The 19,228-nt window shown below is 42.5% G+C and overlaps 1 protein-coding gene across 3 annotated transcripts in view; it reads right to left on the bottom strand.

The window, feature by feature from the left end:
- mdga2a (MAM domain containing glycosylphosphatidylinositol anchor 2a) overlaps positions 1-18,355 on the bottom strand; it is a 154,619-nt gene extending 136,264 nt beyond the window's left edge. For all 3 annotated transcript variants that reach the window (XM_048228706.1, XM_048228709.1, XM_048228707.1), the window contains exon 1: positions 17,361-18,355. In XM_048228706.1, coding sequence (XP_048084663.1) covers positions 17,361-17,433 — 73 coding nt within the window. In that variant the 5' untranslated portion in view covers positions 17,434-18,355. The remainder of the gene's footprint in view (positions 1-17,360) is intronic.
- Positions 18,356-19,228: the final 873 nt, after the last annotated feature.

The following is a 19,228-nucleotide window of genomic DNA, read 5'->3' as shown; positions in this document are numbered from 1 at the left end:
CATATTAACTCCCAAAATCGATGTCGATGGCCATGGATGCATATTTCACCATCTGCAGTATGTAGAGCAGACTGAGCCTACAGAAATGGATATCAGAAGTGAGAAACTATCCATTTGAAAAATAGAGTAATTTTAGAGTTAATAACAGTACAGCACAAAAAAAAAAACAGAAAGACAATGTCGAGGCGGAGTAGGGAAAATCCATAATCATTGGGACAGTGCAGACAGGTCATGCAAAAAATGGAGCCTCTCATTCTAAACTTGTCGAAATCATTGGAGCGCCGGCAAATCCTGTGGCAGGCATATTTCAGATTACTCCTCATGCATAAAAAACTTGGAAACAGTTGACGACACACCACAAGATTACGCCATTAATCTTCCATGACAAAAGGGCCATAGGGGCTGGTGGCAGGGTGTGTGTGTGTGTGTGTGTGTTTGTGTGTGTGTGTGTGTGTGTGTGTGTGTGTGTGTGTGGAGGGAGGGGAGAGAGAAATGCAAACACAAGAACAAATTGGTAAGCTGGAAAGTGTACACACACACACACACACACACACACACACACACACACACACACACACACACACATACACACACAACCTGCCACCAGCCCCTATGTGGTTATTCATTCATCTGTTGACCTATGCACAGGTCAGCGGGGACGGACCAGGCCCCAGCAGATAGATCCGCTGCCATACCACTTAATCTCTCCATGGGTAATGAAAACACATATGGGGCATACACACTACAGATCCCTACAAAAAAGGTATATAAATCTTACTTCAATTAAATTAGACACACACTCACACACACACACACACATCCCGAGGGCACACATACAGTACAAGCCAAGTGTCAAGTGTGAGCACGAAAAGCAGCATGCATTCTACATGACAGCTTCACCCAAACTAAAAAAGCTTCTCTCATTAAGGCACGGCATGTCATGTAATGGAGAAACAACAGCATTGCCAGGCTATATAAAGACACACAGACATCCACAGACATCGATATCTGCACAGAGCGCACAGGTTACGGGCCACAGAGAGTCTGAAGCTACTGAAGTTAGCACCGTGTACTGGTGGCTCGGTACATACTGACATTGCTGCTTAACCTCAGGAAAAGATGCTGATGCGTAGAGTGAAGGGGGGAGGGGGCCCACTTTAAAGTGAGCCGAGCTAAATGCAATTAGCGGCGATCAGGTGAAGGTCAAGTTCCGTTTGAATCACCGCGAACAATTAAGGGTGGGGGCGGGGAGGCACAGGTGTGGTATTTACTGACGAGCGGACCCGTCCGGTCACAGTTACCTCCGCCGCTGCTGCTGCCGTCGCCGATGTAGTTGCAGTGGCTGTTTGTTGTTGTTCCTGTTGTTGTTCCTGTTGTTGTTGTTGTTCCTGTTGTTGTTGTTGTTGTTGTTGTTGTTGTTGTTCCTGTTGTTGTTGTTGTTGTTGTTCTTTGCGTTCTTTTAGACCCTCTCAAGGACATACTCTTTTCTGCCGTCAACTCAATTTATCCTAATTGACGTTTCTCTCCCTCCAAACCGGCGCCACTCCCCACCTCCCTATCCTCGCCACCAGCACCACAAGCCTTCCATGGCTCTCCCACCCACCCCACCTCTCCTGAGTAATGAAGCATTTGAAATGGAGCACCATAGTGAGAGAGAGAGAGAGTGAGAGAGAGAGAGAGAGAGAGAGAGAAAGAAAGTGTAGGAGAGAGCATGGGGAATGCTATTACCCTGCTGTCCACTGACATTCTGTCCCGAGCCCCTAAGCACTTTCATTAGACTGCCAGTTTTGGTGTAATGGACTCTGTTGCCCCGAACTGTTCGCAAGTCAAAAGTGTCAATTAGAGCAACCACAGTGCCTTTGTGTGCAGCACCTGCTGCCAAATTGTGCATAAGGAGACCAAAAAGGATCCATCCACTTTGGACCAAGGAGTAAAGATGGATAATTACCACTGTAAAAAGTGACTGTTTGGTCCTCATTCACATGCTCACACGCTAGAAAAATTCCAATGTTAGGAAATGTGCTATTCCTGGGTGCTAGGAGACAGCAAAGGCCTCGGTTCATTTTGCCACTATCTGTGTAAATGATGGCCGTCTGAAGTCCACTATAACATTGTGCACAGACCTTTTTGAAAGGACACTATCTATAATTTGCTATGATGTGCACCTATTGACAAATTACATTACAATGCCTGCTACAGCTCCTGTGTGTACTCATATTCACTATTCACATTACAGACAATTAATGTGTCACAGGACTCGGGTGGGGTGTGTGTGGGGGGGTAACATGCCCAAGGCAAAGACATTCAATGATCAACAATGTATACTAAGCATCCTGGCGTAGATCTGAAAAGCTGAAAGTAGATTAAGCCATCAATGTATTGACGGGTGCGAACACAGCACGTCAATCCACCATGATTCCACAAAAGCCGTACTGAAATTATGCTTAAAAAAATACAAACTCTTATTATTGGCAACACAGTGATGCGTAATAAAATAGAGAAAAAGATAGAGCGGAAAAAAAAAGCTTCACACACACACACACACACACTACACAAAAAAAAGTAACTCCAAGTAAGTTTAGTCCTGGAATTAAGCACTGCAGCGTGTGTCTCTATGAGGAAACCCTAAAGGCAGTCTTCACCATAGATTTTATTCACATGGTAATTATGTAGCGAGATGTGTCTTCCCCCCATTATTGAATAAACACTTCATTTATCAGGTGCAGTCGGAGCTGAGTGCTTGGGCCCAGCAGGAGGATGCAGTGCAAGCAAAGCCGAGTTGAGGAAGAAAGCGCAGCGGTGGCAGAACCGCAGGCAGCAAAACGCACTCCCAACCCCAAAGCCTCCACACAGAGGTCCCAAGTTTGTTATTTCCTTGTTTTATTTTGTTTCTTTTGTAGGTGTTGGATGGGAGGGGGCGGGGGGTAGGGGTGCTGTTTTTGTATTGCCTCTTGAAACCTAAGGAATAACAGCCTGCTCGAGCAGAGTGCACAGAATGCTTTAAGATTATGGGCGGGCGAGGGACATCTAAATATAGACAGCATGCATGCAGCAGGCTGCTTTGGGTGCCTGTATTTTTTTTCCCCATTCAAAGCTGTCTCGGGTTCAAATCACAGGGGGTTAAAAATGACAGTCAACGAGAGTGTCAGGCCTATTCATCCATCATCTTCAATTTGACATGGTATCTGATGCCTCAGGAAGAGGCCGCTAGGCTCCGCACGTTTAAGCCGTTTATGTCGTTGACCGCGGAGCGCAAAACAAGGATGCCGAGGAGAAGGGAGCGTAAATGGCAGAGCGGGAGGAGGAGGGGTGCCAGTGTGATAGAGTCCTCTCTCCTTCTTTTTTCATGTTAATGTTTCGCAAAAGGGCAAAAATGATGAGGGCAATGTTCAAGAACAATGACGGGGAAATATTCCAGCCCATCTTTTCTTTCTTTTTTTTTTCCTTCCTTTTTTTTTGGATCCTGACCAATCTCTCCCGGATTTTTGATGTCATCATTACATTTACATTGTCTTTAAATGTCACTTCCAAACTATGCCTGCTGCTCGGGTCGCGGCTCGATGCAGTATTGATGAAGCTTGCTTATGAATTCATTATCATTGTTGATAGAGCCTGTCACAATAGGTGATGAGGAGCATTCTTAAGGGCAAGCAGGCAAAGCCGATTACAAGTGTTGCTTTTGTCACAGAGGGCTCTCTCACACGCATCTCGGTCCACGATAAATCAGGCCATACGTGAGGTGGCTCTGATTGCACGGTGGCAAAGGCATTCGCAGTTGCCTTTGATTTTCGTGATTGCCATTCGCCGTCTCCCAAGAAAGAACAACTTATTCTTGGAGGCACAACACACATAGAAGCTTTGGCTCACAAGAAGGGCCTCTTGAGCTTCTCTGAACTCCCTAGATCTATTAGACCAGCCGATTGACAGTTTTTAGAGCTCTGTGACACTACTAACCATTTAATTGCACATTTTACCATTTGAAAAGCAAATCTACTCAAACTCACTCATCAATCATCAGAAAACAGCCATGAAAATGAGAGGATATCACACTTCCTTTACCAGTCAAATACTCCCAGGCTTACAGTAAGTAGGCACTCAAAATGTGGTAAAACAACTGAACATATGCACCGGCCTTCGATCACAGACAGTCGAGTATTCATGAGATGAAGCTTTTTGGGAGACCAACGAGTTAAAAGTAAAATCACACATTCATGTTTTAAGCCTTAATGACGGTGTACTCTGCAGTAGAGCTGCCATAATTGGCCAAAAATCACACTCTTGTTCAATATGGTTCTGAAAAACATGCATATATTCAAACCATTCAAATGTCTTTTTGTTCATTATGTCTATTAAGAGGGCAAACAACAAGAGATAACTAGATAGATAGATAGATAGATAGATAGATAGATACTTTATTGATCCCCAAGGGGAAATTCAAGAACTGTTCATACACAGAGGATATTTCAGTATAAATTAGTTTTTTTTTAGAAGATCTACAGTACATACCTGCTATTGCTGAAATCATAGATTAATTGGATCACAATGCAATAGTATGCATACAACTTTATCTCTAGGTTCCACACTTTTGCACTCTAGTGACCAAACGAGGCGTTTTACATTTCTCGGGGTGCAAATCACTCCCTGCTGATGAGTTGGGTTGTGAACTCTCTACCATCATTACCACACGTCTGTTGTTGAATTACTTCTGCGTTTTGGCTTCAGCTACATTTCATTTTTAACAAGAGGGGCGCTTGAAAAGAGGAGACTTCAGCCAAGGCCAAATCCTGTACGCCTTATCAGCCAACATTTAGTCAAAGTGAAAATTTGTGGATCTGCCCACTGATGTGTATCCACTCCAAAATTTTACGAGTTCTTCCCTGGGCTATGCTTTACCTTTTCGCCTAGTTTTGATTAAATTTGGACAGGTAATGTTTGCATAATTCTGCTTCCAGACAAACAATAACCCTAAAACATATCCTCCTTGGCAGAAATATACAATAAAAATGAATTTGTGTGATTGCTGTCCATTTTGCAGTGCACTGAATCATGTTATTGTTTCATTTGTACAATCTAATTTTGATATTCACATCAAATTTATGCAAATATATTATTTGAATATAGAACATTTGTTGACAGTTCAACTCTGCAGGGTCGTAAAGAAGAAATTCAGTAGACAAGGCGGCTGTGGCTGGACCTCAGCATCTTGCCCTCTGTGCCCTGAATAGCTCTGAGATGGCAAGTTTGTATGCTTCCAACTGAATATACTGTAGTACCTATATGAAAACATTATTTGGAAAAAAAAAAAAAATTTGAAAAAAAAAAAAAAAAAGGAAACCGCTCAGCATCATCACTCAGGCTCCATCCCCTCCCTCATCAACGGCTGTCCATTTCACCACACAAGACGGGGCCATCGCGGGACATTTCAATTTCAACTCTCTAAAGCAAACGCCCAGACGGCGCACTATTCAATTCACTTCCCTTCACTTTTCATTTGGATTTTGCCTTTCAAAACCCCCTCTTTCCATTTTTCTCAGCCACCAAACAGACCGGGACAGCTTAGCTTGACACGATGAAAACCGCTCCGGCAGAATATGCCGTGCTTGCCCATACCCCTTAATGGATAGAGAAATGCTTGTGAAAACCATATTGCATGTGTCATGCGTGACTGCAGTCAATATTGGAAGCCTATACTTAGATGGTGAACGTAATAATTTGCTCATCAGAGCGGCTTTTTCCATTTGGTTTAGTCACAAATGCTGGGTTTCATGGCATTGTCCTCCACCTCACGCACCTCTGCTGCATTATATATGACCTCAGCTTTCCACCAATGGCTTCACATGAAAGGCGTTTACCAGTCATATTCTATGCTCTTGTGGACCAAGCCTCTGTACTCACGAAATGAGCAAGCATTCAGCATACCCGCATGTATATTAGGGGAGAGTAGAGTACAAATCCAACAGAGAGAAATAGAGGGAAAAGAGAGAGGAAAAAACACACTTAAGCTTTGAATACACACACACACACACACACACACACACACGCACACACACACACACACACACACACACACGCACGCACACACACGCACACACACACACACACACACACACACACACACACGCACACACACACACACACACACACACACGCACACACACACACACACACACACACACACACACACACACACACACACGCACACACACACACACACACACACACATACACACACACAGACACACACACAAAAAAAATTGTGGATTGTGCAATTTAGATGATCAGATTGCAAGGGTTAGGCAAGGTTGAAATCTTCAAATCAGATGTTTCAAAACTTTGAGATGGGATCAAGATACTTGGGATCGGGATTTGTTCACTGTAATCTGATTTGACATTTAATCATGATTAACCGTTTCGGGGCACATGGATATCTATCTGATCCAAAATATCTGGATTACTCTTTGATCCAACACTGAGACTTTACTGTGCCTCCCCACTTCCACTGAAATCATTGTTTCAAACATTAAAAAAAAAGGCCCAGTGTAGAAAATACAGACACACATTTTAACAGATGCAAATGTAAATGCTAACAGGACCAAAATACTGCTCCTCATACTGCTTCTGCACAGGAAGTGTGTGTTCTATGCAGGTTGCACTCTCATTTTCCCCTTGGATCAGGGCCCAAGAGGCGTGCAGGCTTCCTCCCCACGCAACCCTCCCCACACACACACACACACACACACACACACACACACACACACACACACACACACACACACCAACTAACGCCCCAGTGCCTCTGACAGTGCCGCTTTCGCCCTCCTCCTCCTCCTCCTCCTCCTCCTCATCCTCGTTGCCGAGGTAGCGCCACATCTGTTAGTGGCGAGCTAGTGAGTCAACCAGCTTGTGAAATTTTAATTAAGAGCATGAAAATCTACACACAAGTCACGGTTGCCGCTTCACACTGACCCCAGGCTCTGACAGATACACTGATGTGCAAAGTCGAGGGTGCAAGTTGACTGATAACAGGCGTACCGCCTGTACCGCCTCCATCCACCTCCACCCAACCCACCTCCACCACCGCATCTCCATCTAAACAACCCCCCCCCTGATACCCTCTGTCAGATTAGAGAGATGAAACATTGTCAACGGTACTGCACAGCCTCTTGGTTCTGTGGTCTAATGCCAGAGGAGACAGTATTCACAGGTTATTCTGACTCTGATTGACCAAAAATATGTATTTTTTAAAAACCATACACATGGCGGCAGGGCCCCCTCTGCGTGTGAATTTTGATGGTGCACTGAACCACGAGACGGAGCATGCCCACACCGCTCCCAGTAATCGGCACTGCCTTATCCTCATTAAGTCTCATTAACACTTATTAACACTCATTCCCGCGAAATCTACAGCTAATGGCTTGACAAAACGCAAGAGGAGTGCCCGCATTAATGGATATAAAACACACACATATACATGCACTGAGGGGCCTTTTGCGTAGCTGCAGCAGAAGCAGCAGCAGAATCAGCAGCAGCCGCATCAAACATGTTAGCTGCGCCCAGGCTTCGCACTCACCCTAAAGGCTCAGTCATGCAACTGTGATACACACCACTTCCCATCAATAATTTGTGAGGTAAAGATGCAGACAATTTACCATTGAGAGATCTGGTTACAAGACCGAGTGCAGTGTGTATACTGTTTAGGAAGCCAAGGGGAGGGGCGGTCTCAATCACAATATCGGGGAAATGGAAAAATCCAATAAGACTTTAAATTAATTACAGATGAAGTTAACCACTCAAAATGCTAATATCTAATGGCCATCTAGGCTAATAGGTGAGCCTTTCCCCCCACAAAACTTTCACCCGTACTTAAACAAGGCCTGTAAGCCCGCATGTGCCTTTACAGGGTTTCACCAGCATTTTTTCTAATGCTACCCGGCATCTGTAATGTGTTGGTGGGAATTATGTAAGCAGTCATTCCACTTACAGGTATAAGTGCTATTGATTGGATTAAGATGATGCCTATATGCTTTCAAAACATCGTGGCCCTGGACAAGGTCCAAAGTGCCTTCCCGGAGTCATTCTTCTCACATGGATGGCTGCATCTGAAAGACCTCTAATGCACGCATTAATATCAGCTGACAAAGGCCTGTGCTGGAGGACATTGCAACGTTATTTTTGTACCAAGTGCTCCTTCCCATAATATACGCAACACAGGAGGAGTATTTTTTGGGAAAGAACCAATGATATAATTCTGTTGCAAAAGGGCTAATCCTGCAAGCAATTATAGCTCGCACAATGGTAGACCATTTTTGTCGACAAGAGCTAAAATTGAGAAATATGCAAACTGTCAGATGCAGCATAAAGAATACCAAAGCCAATTCATTTATTTGAGGGGAAAAAATGAATAAAAGCATCTCCTGCAGCAAGGATCGAGGGTTTTTCCCACTATCTTCCTGTACTGTGGTGGACTGTTTAAGTTTTCTGTTCTGAATCATCACCATCTTATGAATGGTAGCATGGATTTTTCATACAAATACTCTCTGTAGGGCCCACGAGTTAAACACTGCTACATTTGTCGTGCTTTCAGGTGATTCAACCGGATCTTCCTCATCCTTCACTTCCTCCTCCATGTTTCTTACACAGATAGAAAGATGAAGGACATGACTGACACATTTTGGCACGCAGTTGCTCACGTTTTATCCAGCTAGTTGATGTGATTAGCTGAATTTAACACCAGAGCCTGCAACAAAATGCATGTGCAGAATCCAGAAAAAATAAAACAAGACACGCTCTCAAAAGGTCAAGGGTAAGCACAACAACGGAACTTGGCAGGCCTTACTCCGTACATTCCATCTGTTCCATATGTATGTCTTGATCCTTACCCCCATACATGCTGTTTTGCTTGATGCCAAACAGCAGGGTGCACACAGCATATAGGACAGGCTTTTTTCCCTGAACACTGCCAATACAAATTTAATGGGCTTCTTCATTTTACCTGTGCATTGCAGCATTTTTACAGTGTCTGTCTCTTCCTTGCCGGGGGTCTATCTTTTGTCTTCTACCCTGTGAAAGTGATTGTGGGCTGTAGATGCAACTTGAACAAAGCCCTCTCCACATAATGGGGCCAATCGCTGCAAGACGAGGGTAGAAGCATGCCCGGCAAGACACCAGACTGCAATCCACATCCTGACACAACAACAGCAACATATTACCAAAAAGGGGAAAAAGGCACAGACAGACACTCCAGAAAGAGCAGCGAGCACTGGGTGATGTGCTGCACCATTCTTAATCTCTTCATCAGGGCCAAATGTTCAGAAGCGGTTCAACATTTGCAACACAACAAAAGGCATTGCATCCTTGAATCCAACCTGGCTAACATCCTCTCTGTTGGACTGTTTTACGGCAATGGTGGTGGTTGAGGGGGAAACTGGGTGGAAAAACCACAAAGCCTTGTGACTGGCACCTTTTCAGCTTGCTGCTTAGTTGCCCAGGCTCAGGAGCCATGGGATCTGTCACTTACATCTGTCACCTGCCACTGCCAGGGCAGTAAAAGGGCACTTCACACGCACGACCGACCACAATGGATCCTGACCGCAGGAGTCAGATCTTCATGACGCCAAAGTGCCCTATTCACTGTCACACCATCGCTGCCTTTCTGTGAACCTTCTTTTCTTTTTGAACCCCGCTGCAAATTCATAAGGCAATGCTCGCTGGCACCAATTGACACTATTCCTAATACGGAATTGCCTAATCTGGTCTAGAGAGGATTTTTTTCCAGCACAATATGGTGCGAGAACATTGTGAGAATGAATCCATAATCTGCACTGAGGTCCTTATGGCTTCCTCAAACAGCACCTCATTCCTCTAATCTGGGAGCGGCGATAAAATATCTGTGTCACTTTTTTTCCCCCTTTTTTCCATGTTTTGTTTTTTTTTTTTGGCAGATGGGTTCTGAAGGCTGTGAATCCTCTGGTGGTTGGGATTAACGGAGAGGATAGGGGGGCGACAGAATGAGAGAACACTGGTCCTCTTAAAGGAGAATTACAGCGTTGCTCATGATGGCTTTTGTTGCTGTTCATTGTGCCCATGCCAATAGACTTACAGCGCTGTAAACGCAAAGAAAAGAAAATGGGGCTTGTTCCCACCTGTAAACAATCGCCAGTGATCATCGTTGGCTTTATGTGTGGGCCTTATTACTTGTACCCGCTTATTACAACCATTCTACTATTTTTACTACTAGAGTAAGTCATAAATCAGGTTCGCGACGGGGAAAGTAACCACTAACTGAAAAAAATAAATAATTCTCCCACGACCTTTAATGAAGTACATTACAGAGTATATCACATGCATGGCTGCAGAGGACGCACTGGGAACAAAATGGGACAGCACTATCAGTGGAAAACGCAAAGTCATGGTCTGGTACACTGGCCCTATGCACTGAGCTGTGACAGCGAACACGTGTTTTGTTGTATCGACAAATATTAGCATGGTAATTAGCGTTTCGTTGAATGGGTTTTGGAATGGAATTCCATCGAGAGGAGGAGCTATGAGCACTTCATACGAACCTCTCGTCACAAGATTGATGCAGTCATGTCATAAAAATGTCACAGAAGCAAGCATTTCCTGACATTACTCATTAGTACATAATGCTGAGTGATGTAGCAGTGTGTCACGCTACAGTTATCGCTGGCTGTAATGACAGTGCTCTTAGTATGAGATGCTATAAGAACCCTATGCCACAGAGTAATATTATGCTGTCATCACATTTCACACAACGTGAGCTGTCAAGACCATTTGTAGAACTATAATGGTAACCTGCCACTGTTACTCTCTCGTAATCTGTCATGTAAAGCCATGCCAATGGCAGATGACATTTTTATTATTAAAGGTCCTGTTACAAAGACTGAGTAGAGTGTTACTTTAAAAACAATAAGCTCCAATGAGATATTTAACAAATCAATGCAATCATTTGTGTTTCTACATGTTTATTTGTGAATATTTTCAAACCAGGTCTTTCCAAACACCTATTGAGAAATGTACTACTAGAGAAAATGAAAACAAATCGCAGGAGAGTAAATAAGCTCTTAGGTGCTGTGTACCCAGACCCTACAAAATCTCTCAAGATCACAACTCAACCAACACAATTATTTTTCCAAAGCTTGAATTCTGCTCAATAGCCTGTGAGGTGGCTTTTGAAGACGAATTGCTCAGACCGCACAGGGTATCATTGTGTGCATGGTAAGGCCTCGTTTCGTGTGACTTGGTACTGAATTTTCATTTCTCTCTCTCTCTATCGCTCTCTCTTCCTTTCTTTCCCCTGGCCTCCTTCATTCCAGAGCTGCTTCCAGTGTTTGCTTCAAGTGGTTAAAATACAGCAAAGTCATAGTGACCTATGGCACGCAAGTGTTCAACAACATCCAATAGCTCAATTGAAAGCCCGGGATCACTGAAATCCTAAAAATATAATCCACACATCTTTATCCCCAAACACTGTGAACTACTTCCTCGTGGGTGCAAGCACAACATGCATCACCCGTGTAATAAACCCCCACATGTCCTTGATGGCTTAACCAACAACACAACAGTTAGGTTTCTCGGGCACAGCTGACTGAGGTTGTATGAATTTATAAATGGGCCTCTTCTCAAAAGCAAAAAAAAAAAAAACCTTCCCATAACAAAGATTAGCGAGACATGAATCCCACAGCTATCTAAAGGTAAGACACCCACCCACGCAGATGAAACAGAAAAGCAAACATCACGCTTAGCCCCTGTGCAAAGATCTGCCATTTTGACCTCCACCATGAGTGCGCGTTAAAGAATAGAAGCATTACTGGAAGCAATACTGGGCCTCTGAAGAGGTCAAAGGTCATGGGTAGCCCTCTTATGGGATTACAGCTCCAGGAAAAAAAATAAAATACATCTGGAGTTGAAAAATATATCAATTCATAATTTCCACACGTTTTCCACGACAGTAAGCCAGGGAAAACTGTATGTGTGAGTGTGTGTGTGTGTGTATATGTAGGTAGTGTGTCTACTGTATTTGTGTGTGTGTGTGTGCTTTGTGGAACTGTTTTTTTTTTTTTTCCAACATGACCCATGTCATGTTGGAAAAAACATGAAGAGGACTTTCGTCAAATGGAGTGTGTTTGTGTGTGTGTGTGTGTGTGTGTGGGGGGTCTTTTGTTCATAAGATTGTTTTTTGTTGATTGTTTTTACGTTCACAGAAGATGTTGTGGGTTTCATTCTCTGTGTCTGCTCTTAAATGGAATCTGACCCAAACATCAAACTCAACTCCCAGGAGGCTTTATAGGATCATAAGCAGGTGGGTGTGAAAGGTCAGGTACTAACATGCCTCTCTCTGGCAAGACCTAAAGGAGCCTCGCCTAGAGGAACTGTTAGAGGTGCTGAAGGAACCTGAGCAGTGAGAAACCCAAAGTAAGACTATTCACCTTTTATCTTGTCGGTAGTCATTAACATCTATCTTCGTAAGAAACAGAAAGCATTCTTAAAACATGGACTTTCTGTTCATTTGGATTACATCAGGGGAAGGACATAATACAAAAAATATACATAATCTTCTTAATGTAATTGAGATAGGTTAGCCATTCAAGGTCACCTACAGCAATAAGAACCTGGCACAGGAATGTAGTCATGGATGATGTCCACAACACCATATCTTCATTCACCATAAAAGCCGATTTCTTTCTGGCCAGGCGGTGTGTGTGTGTGTGTGTGTGTGTATATATGAAAGAGAAAGAGAAAGAGAGAGAGAGAGAGAAAGAGAGAGTATTTCTGTAACTAATTTTATTGACAAAAACTAGTCTACCTGCCAAACTAAACACCTGTCAAGTCCAAACAGAAGGATGAGGTCCTCTGATTGATAGCACACTTTGCAAACTAGCTGGTCAGCAAAAGCCATGATACATCACGTCATGTCAATATGTTGAGCCACCAATTCTCTATAAATGGAGAAATGTCAAAATATATTTGAGGTAAATACACATATCTCACAGTTAACATATACACTACACTCAAACTTACCAAATTATGTTACTTACCAAAATAATGTGCTATCTTTATTGATTAAGTTTCTGGTCCAGTGATTGTTGAGGACTAATTACAGCATTTATTTTTTACTCATAAATAAATAGTAAAATGTTTAATTATAACAAAAGAAAGGACCACAGATACCTAATGATAAGTGAATTCAACATGAGATGTTGACAAGAGGAAAACTCATTTGCATATAAAACAAACACCAAACTGAGACTTTGGTGATTAAAGAACATTGCACTTCAAGGAAACAAATAGTTCCATTAGCCAAAACTATAATTAGCACACATGCAATTACTGAGTATAGAGATCTAAGTTCCAGCATCAATTGATACAGCCAAGACTGGACATTTGAGAAGATATCATGTTATAAAAAGGAATACATAATTGCAACTCGGAGAACTAGAATCCTTTCAATTTATAATCTTAATAAATTTTAACTTGCCAGACCTGAACATTTTTATCTTGATATTTAATTTTGAATGATAAGCAAGGATCTATCAACATTAGTCTGTTTTCAATTCAGTTTAATGACACCTACATATATCTTCCAAAGACAAGCTTGAATTACCTAAACTATAACTTAGAAAAGCTCATTAAAACTTCAGATTTGCCTGGCTTGATCTTTAATGAAACACAGGAATTCAAAGATAAGAGTGAAAATGCCATCAAAGATGTACCAAAAAGCAAAGAACTTTCACAGGCCAACTTGGGCAAAAAAGTGCTGACACGTGATAACGAAGAAACAATTACCAAGCCTTCCCGTGCACATTTTCAAAGCGCAAACCTGCCATTATTAATGATTCACGGCATTAAGATCGTTTACTCATTCCCCTTGTACCAGTGTCACAAACAATATAAATTGCCCCAGCTACACGTGTTTTAATCATATCAGTGGTGCAAACGTTGACAGTTCCTATCACCCTGTTAAATTACACTACGCCACGCAAGGGAAGCTGACAACCACAGAAGCTTCCATAACAGAGAGCAATTTTGGAGTCTTTCTTCAGGCCTCCAGTGGAGGGACTCTACGTCAGGTCTCTCCAGTCAGAAATGTATCCTTAATCCTGTAGCATATTCTGGCCGAATATGGCCAAAAGAGCAGCCTAGTTTTTATTTTCCTCCATCAGGATCCTTTTGCGTAGCGTGCAGGGCAGGTAACAACAGATGGAGAAGGGCCTTGTAGAAGTAACAGTGTGTATGTAGTTGGTCATCTTCTAAGGTGCCACTTGGAATAAACACTCCTGTGACTGACATCAGGGCCAGCCAATGACATTGGATGCACCTTGTTACCACCATAGTGGGCACTGTGCATCAGGCAGTAGTAGTCTGTAGTACTTTTCTGGGCTGGCCATCTGAGCCACAACAGAGACCTCATTTTGGCTTTGAGTGAACTTACAACACAAAATCACAATTTGTTCAAAAACCTATAGCTGATGGTTTCTTTGTATGGCATTTTTACAATCATGCTGTACAGTTCTGTCAACAAATGGCATCCCAAATTTAGTTCAATGATCCACATTTATTTAGTTCAATGATCCACTGAGGCTAATCAAAATATATATTTAGTTTTTTCTAAATCTGAATAAATAGCTGCGTTGGTGAAGCAAATCATGGCAGATCTATGGGGTGATCCTTCTGTTGCGAAGGACAGTATTTCTCACAGACAATCAGTGGAGCATTAAAGTGGATCAGAAGCCCATTCTCACAGCAGGTGACGAGGCAAGAGCTAGAGGACCCCAGTCAAACCCTCAGTCCCTTAAGTACTATCACTGCACCAAAGGCAAGCCCAATAGTTTTTAGAATTTGGTGAAATATCACTTCAATTCATATGGATTTAGTCGTTCATGCTGGGTTTCTCCTAAGCTATTTACAGCATAGGCAATGTATTATGTATTTAATCCATATGGCTTGACCTTAGAAACTGGGCCTATGACTTCACTTTGGATCTTGCTCTACCAGCTGGGTTAAAATAGGAAAATGATAGCTACAGGAATGATTGTATGTTTATGAAAAGAAAAAGACTTCATTACAAAAGTGCCTCATACATTTTGATAACAGAATTGTACCAGCATTGTTTAAGCACTAGCATTACATCCGAAAGACATATCTTAGATGACACAAAAATAGCTTTTGAACAGTGTTCAACATAACATTTCCCACCCACTGCCCCCTTGGGCAAGTACATGAGATTTGTGCTGCTGGACCCTTGTTTATATTTACTTGTTTATGTTTATATTTACTGGCCCAGAAAAATAATTTTCACACAAAACTGTTCATTTATTACATTGTAATGAGCTCTCTCTTTACTTTAGTAGCCTCACTTCCTTAGCTTAAAACAGGTAGCACCATGGGTGAGCTAAGCTGACCGAGTGATGGTGACTGGCAGATAAACTGATTGGCCAACCAACTTGCTTGACATGCTATTTTTCTTGCCCCAGGGCAGCGGGCCACTGCTGTGGAACCCTGCCTCGGAACATGGTCCTTTTCTACAAACCAGTAGTTATAGATTTAGAATGTAATGGAGTCTGCAAAAACTTCCCAACATTAAGAAATCCGATTGAAATGACAATATAACCACTAAGACCTAAGCCTACCTTATTGCCTTCATTACTCTCCAGTGTCCTTTGTGGAGCATACTGTAACCCTGTATTCCCAGGTAACACTTAAACATGTATTGATTTTTTGCAGTGCGGGCCAAAAATCCCAAACACCGTGGTTTTGTATAGCTCTATGTCCTTACATATGCTGAGATACCAGATAGCTAGCCACCTGAGCCCACCATAAATACAATGGTTTACTATTAGGAGTGACAAGTGCAAAATGAATCCAAGGACTCCGTGCATCAATCAATAGGTGGCACTCATTTCTCCTCGATTCAGAACGACAGGCAAAGGCAAAAGATGCAGTTACACAGTTAGAAGCATGAAAGAACAGTGCTGGTGTCCAGAGGGAGTGATGGACCTGTTGAGTGTGCTGGACTAGACTATCCAATTATGCACGATTGCACAACCACAAAATAGTGTAGACTAACTCCAATGCAGAACATGCTGAATAAGAATACATGACCCCAGACCCAGACTCAAAACTACTCTACCCAAAACTAGCCTACTCCACTATCCACCAAAATATCCGACACAATGGCACTGAGAGAAAAGATACTCTGCACTACACATGCACCTGTCTTCAACAGTACACACTTTCCAGTAAAAAAAAAAAATGGACCTCACTTCCCAATTAAGCCTCACTTTAAGGTACAGGTTACAGTGAAGTGTCAGTTAGGGTTTGGTGTTGTGCCAAAGGGTAAAGGTGTGAGGGTGAGGGAGAGGCCATGGTTAGGGTTAGATATGTGTTGGGACAATTAAGGCAATGTTAGGACAGTCTGAACATTTGTTAATTTGGGTATGTAAAAGGTTACACTGAGTGGTGAGTGTTCCATCACAATTTAGCACAATGTGTCAAAATTATGAGAGAAGAGATTTACAATATAACACTGTTGTCCTCTCACTAGTACATTTTTAATCGCCTGGAAAACATCACCTACAATGTTGTTGGTGGTATTTTTACTATCTTTCAAGACAGCTGCAGCTCAGGTGGGCAAGCTTTGTAATGTTTAATTCCATGGATACAACTAATCACAATACAAAACAATTACTTTCTGTGACCACTTTAAATACTCACTGCACTGATAGTAAGAATTATATCGTTGCATTTGTATACTTTCCACCTTTACTGGAATTTGCCATTAAGTAAAGTGTGTTATGCTACAGGTTGCATGTGTAGGAATACATGTTGGCCTATAACCATTATAGTAGAGAGCATCTCCACAGTAGACAAATGGCTTCTGTTCAGAGTATATCCAACATCTCTTGCAGGTGAATGGAATCAGGCCTCAACACCTTTGCTGTCATCTCATCACAACTAAAGACTGTCTAATGTAATTTTTGGTCACAGTGCAATGTGTAACTGTCATTTCTATTCACTTGCTGAACATATATCACAAAACTTTGCTTAGAAGAGAAGGGGTAGAGGGGAAGGCTGATGAGCTTTTGTCAGATTAATAACTCATAGGACTAACAATAGTCTACTAACAGAATTGTACAATTTTCACAAAAATACCAGACTAAAAGCGTGCAACTATTTGATTCATCAAGGATGTGCATTGTTATAACAGTGGGAAAATCTAATAACGACCAGGCCGAATGTTGGGAGAACTAAACGATATGCAAGGGATTCTTCTTCACAAGGTCATGGTGGAATTGCTTGTTATATACCCTGTGGAAGAACATTCATTAATGCTGCTCGCTTACCATACACTCCTTGGCAATGGATGCCCTCCAGATATACGTTGAGAAGCCACAAGAGACCAAAATGTAACCCCATCTTTACGTTAATGTCAACATATCCAGCCCGGTAACGACAGGTTCTTTCCCAGGCAGCACCGGTTTCAAAACTAGTAGCAATTTTCCGTGATTCCGCCGAAAACCGGGATTTTCAGTGTACTGAGCGAGGTAACGGGGACTATCTGGTCAAAATAGCAGATAGCGCTGGTAATCGGCTCGTGCTCATCTGGTTGCTGCGGTTTAGGAGAGTTATACTGTGAGGTTATAAGAATACGAACCGCAGGCGTGAACAGAAGTAAAAATCACAGTGAAAGGGAAAACGTTCAAGATGTATGTTCCAAGTGACAAGTCAATTGGTAGCTCAGTGGTCATTGCACATTTTAGATCAAACCCTTGAGGAGCCGTATGACATGGTAAAAGTATCAGAGAGAGCTACAGATAATTGCCAGGAGAGCATTCTTGATCGGTATCCTGTGATATCCACTCGAATCCGGCGTCTCTTCTCGATATTCTACGGCTCCCATTGCTGGATGAAACACAACCAACGATTGAGAAGGACGTCTCGTCTTTTCCCCCCGTGACTACACACAGGACCCAGTGAATGGAAAGGCTAAACGGTTTTCTGTGATAGCTGCGGTGATGAGATGCTGTTCGGCGTTCAGATGCTGGATCCAGAGACCGTGGACGGTGGACTCATCTCCGGCGAATGAGAACAGGTCCTCCAATTCGCCTGAAATGCGCAAGGCTTATTACACGGCAACTGGCCGTCTCGTTTAAAAATACCAGTATCTGTAAATATTGCAGTAATTGCAACATCAGAGTCCCTTGTAACTGTTTTCTACAGAAAAGAAAACGTTAAATGCGGAGGATAATTTCAGGGGATGGTCATCCACGCTGCGCCATACGTAGCCTACTGCACTGGAACGCGAAGCCCCAGCTGGTTGACGACGTCAAAGTGTGCGTGAGTGCTCACATCTCATTTGTATGAGAAGCACTTCCACACCAAAAAACGCACCATGTTGAGCACCACACAGCTTTCAGCTCTTCCACCAATCGTTCGGTTAAACATTAAACTGAGGAGGCAGTTCACAGTTTAATCAAACGATTGCTTTTTTATGCATTCTCTACCAACGTTTTATCGTAGGTCACAGGCATCTTAACCTTCCAACTCTTGCAGTCTCCAGTTGTTTTATTATTTAACTGGCAAAGGCAAGGCGCCATAAAATTGTGACAAATACACAAAATAAAATAGAAATGTAAAAAGATACACCTTACTCAAAGTAGGCCTACTATGTTTCATCACATTATCAGGACAAATTAAATCCACCATTGCTTTGCCGTATTTCCCTTAGAATCCCACAGTCAAGTGGGAAGGGGCAATTCAATTGGGGTAATGGTGGAACAGGAAAACGGATGAAAGAGGTATTTGGTTCATCTAAACTATTTGTCACGTATGCTCAGCCATTACCGTCGACCTGGACAGATGTGCAGTTTATTGGGCATTCAGGACTGCTGGAGTTGTACAATGAGTGCCATCTCCTGGAGACAGAGGAATATTATTAGCAGCCTGTTGAATTGGTCCTCTTACATATTCTGACAGTAGGCCACTCTGTGCTCACATACAACTTAAGCAAAACTCCTTTTATTTTCTCCAATCCTTCGAAAATATGTAGTGATATTGATATGGTGAAATATACTTTCACATGGATACACTGTAACCTACTCCTGTTTTGTTCATTTTCACTACACACGACAAATTGCCCCGAGTCAGTGATCCATATGCATAGACTACCCTCAATATGAATATGAGGTTGACTGCACATAGTTTAAAACCT

The sequence above is a fragment of the Alosa alosa genome, chromosome 19, assembly GCF_017589495.1.
Source record: "Alosa alosa isolate M-15738 ecotype Scorff River chromosome 19, AALO_Geno_1.1, whole genome shotgun sequence".
Taxonomy (NCBI): domain Eukaryota; kingdom Metazoa; phylum Chordata; class Actinopteri; order Clupeiformes; family Clupeidae; genus Alosa; species Alosa alosa.
Note: the sequence above shows the minus strand (reverse complement) of the source record. Positions and strands in the feature narration are given on the sequence as shown.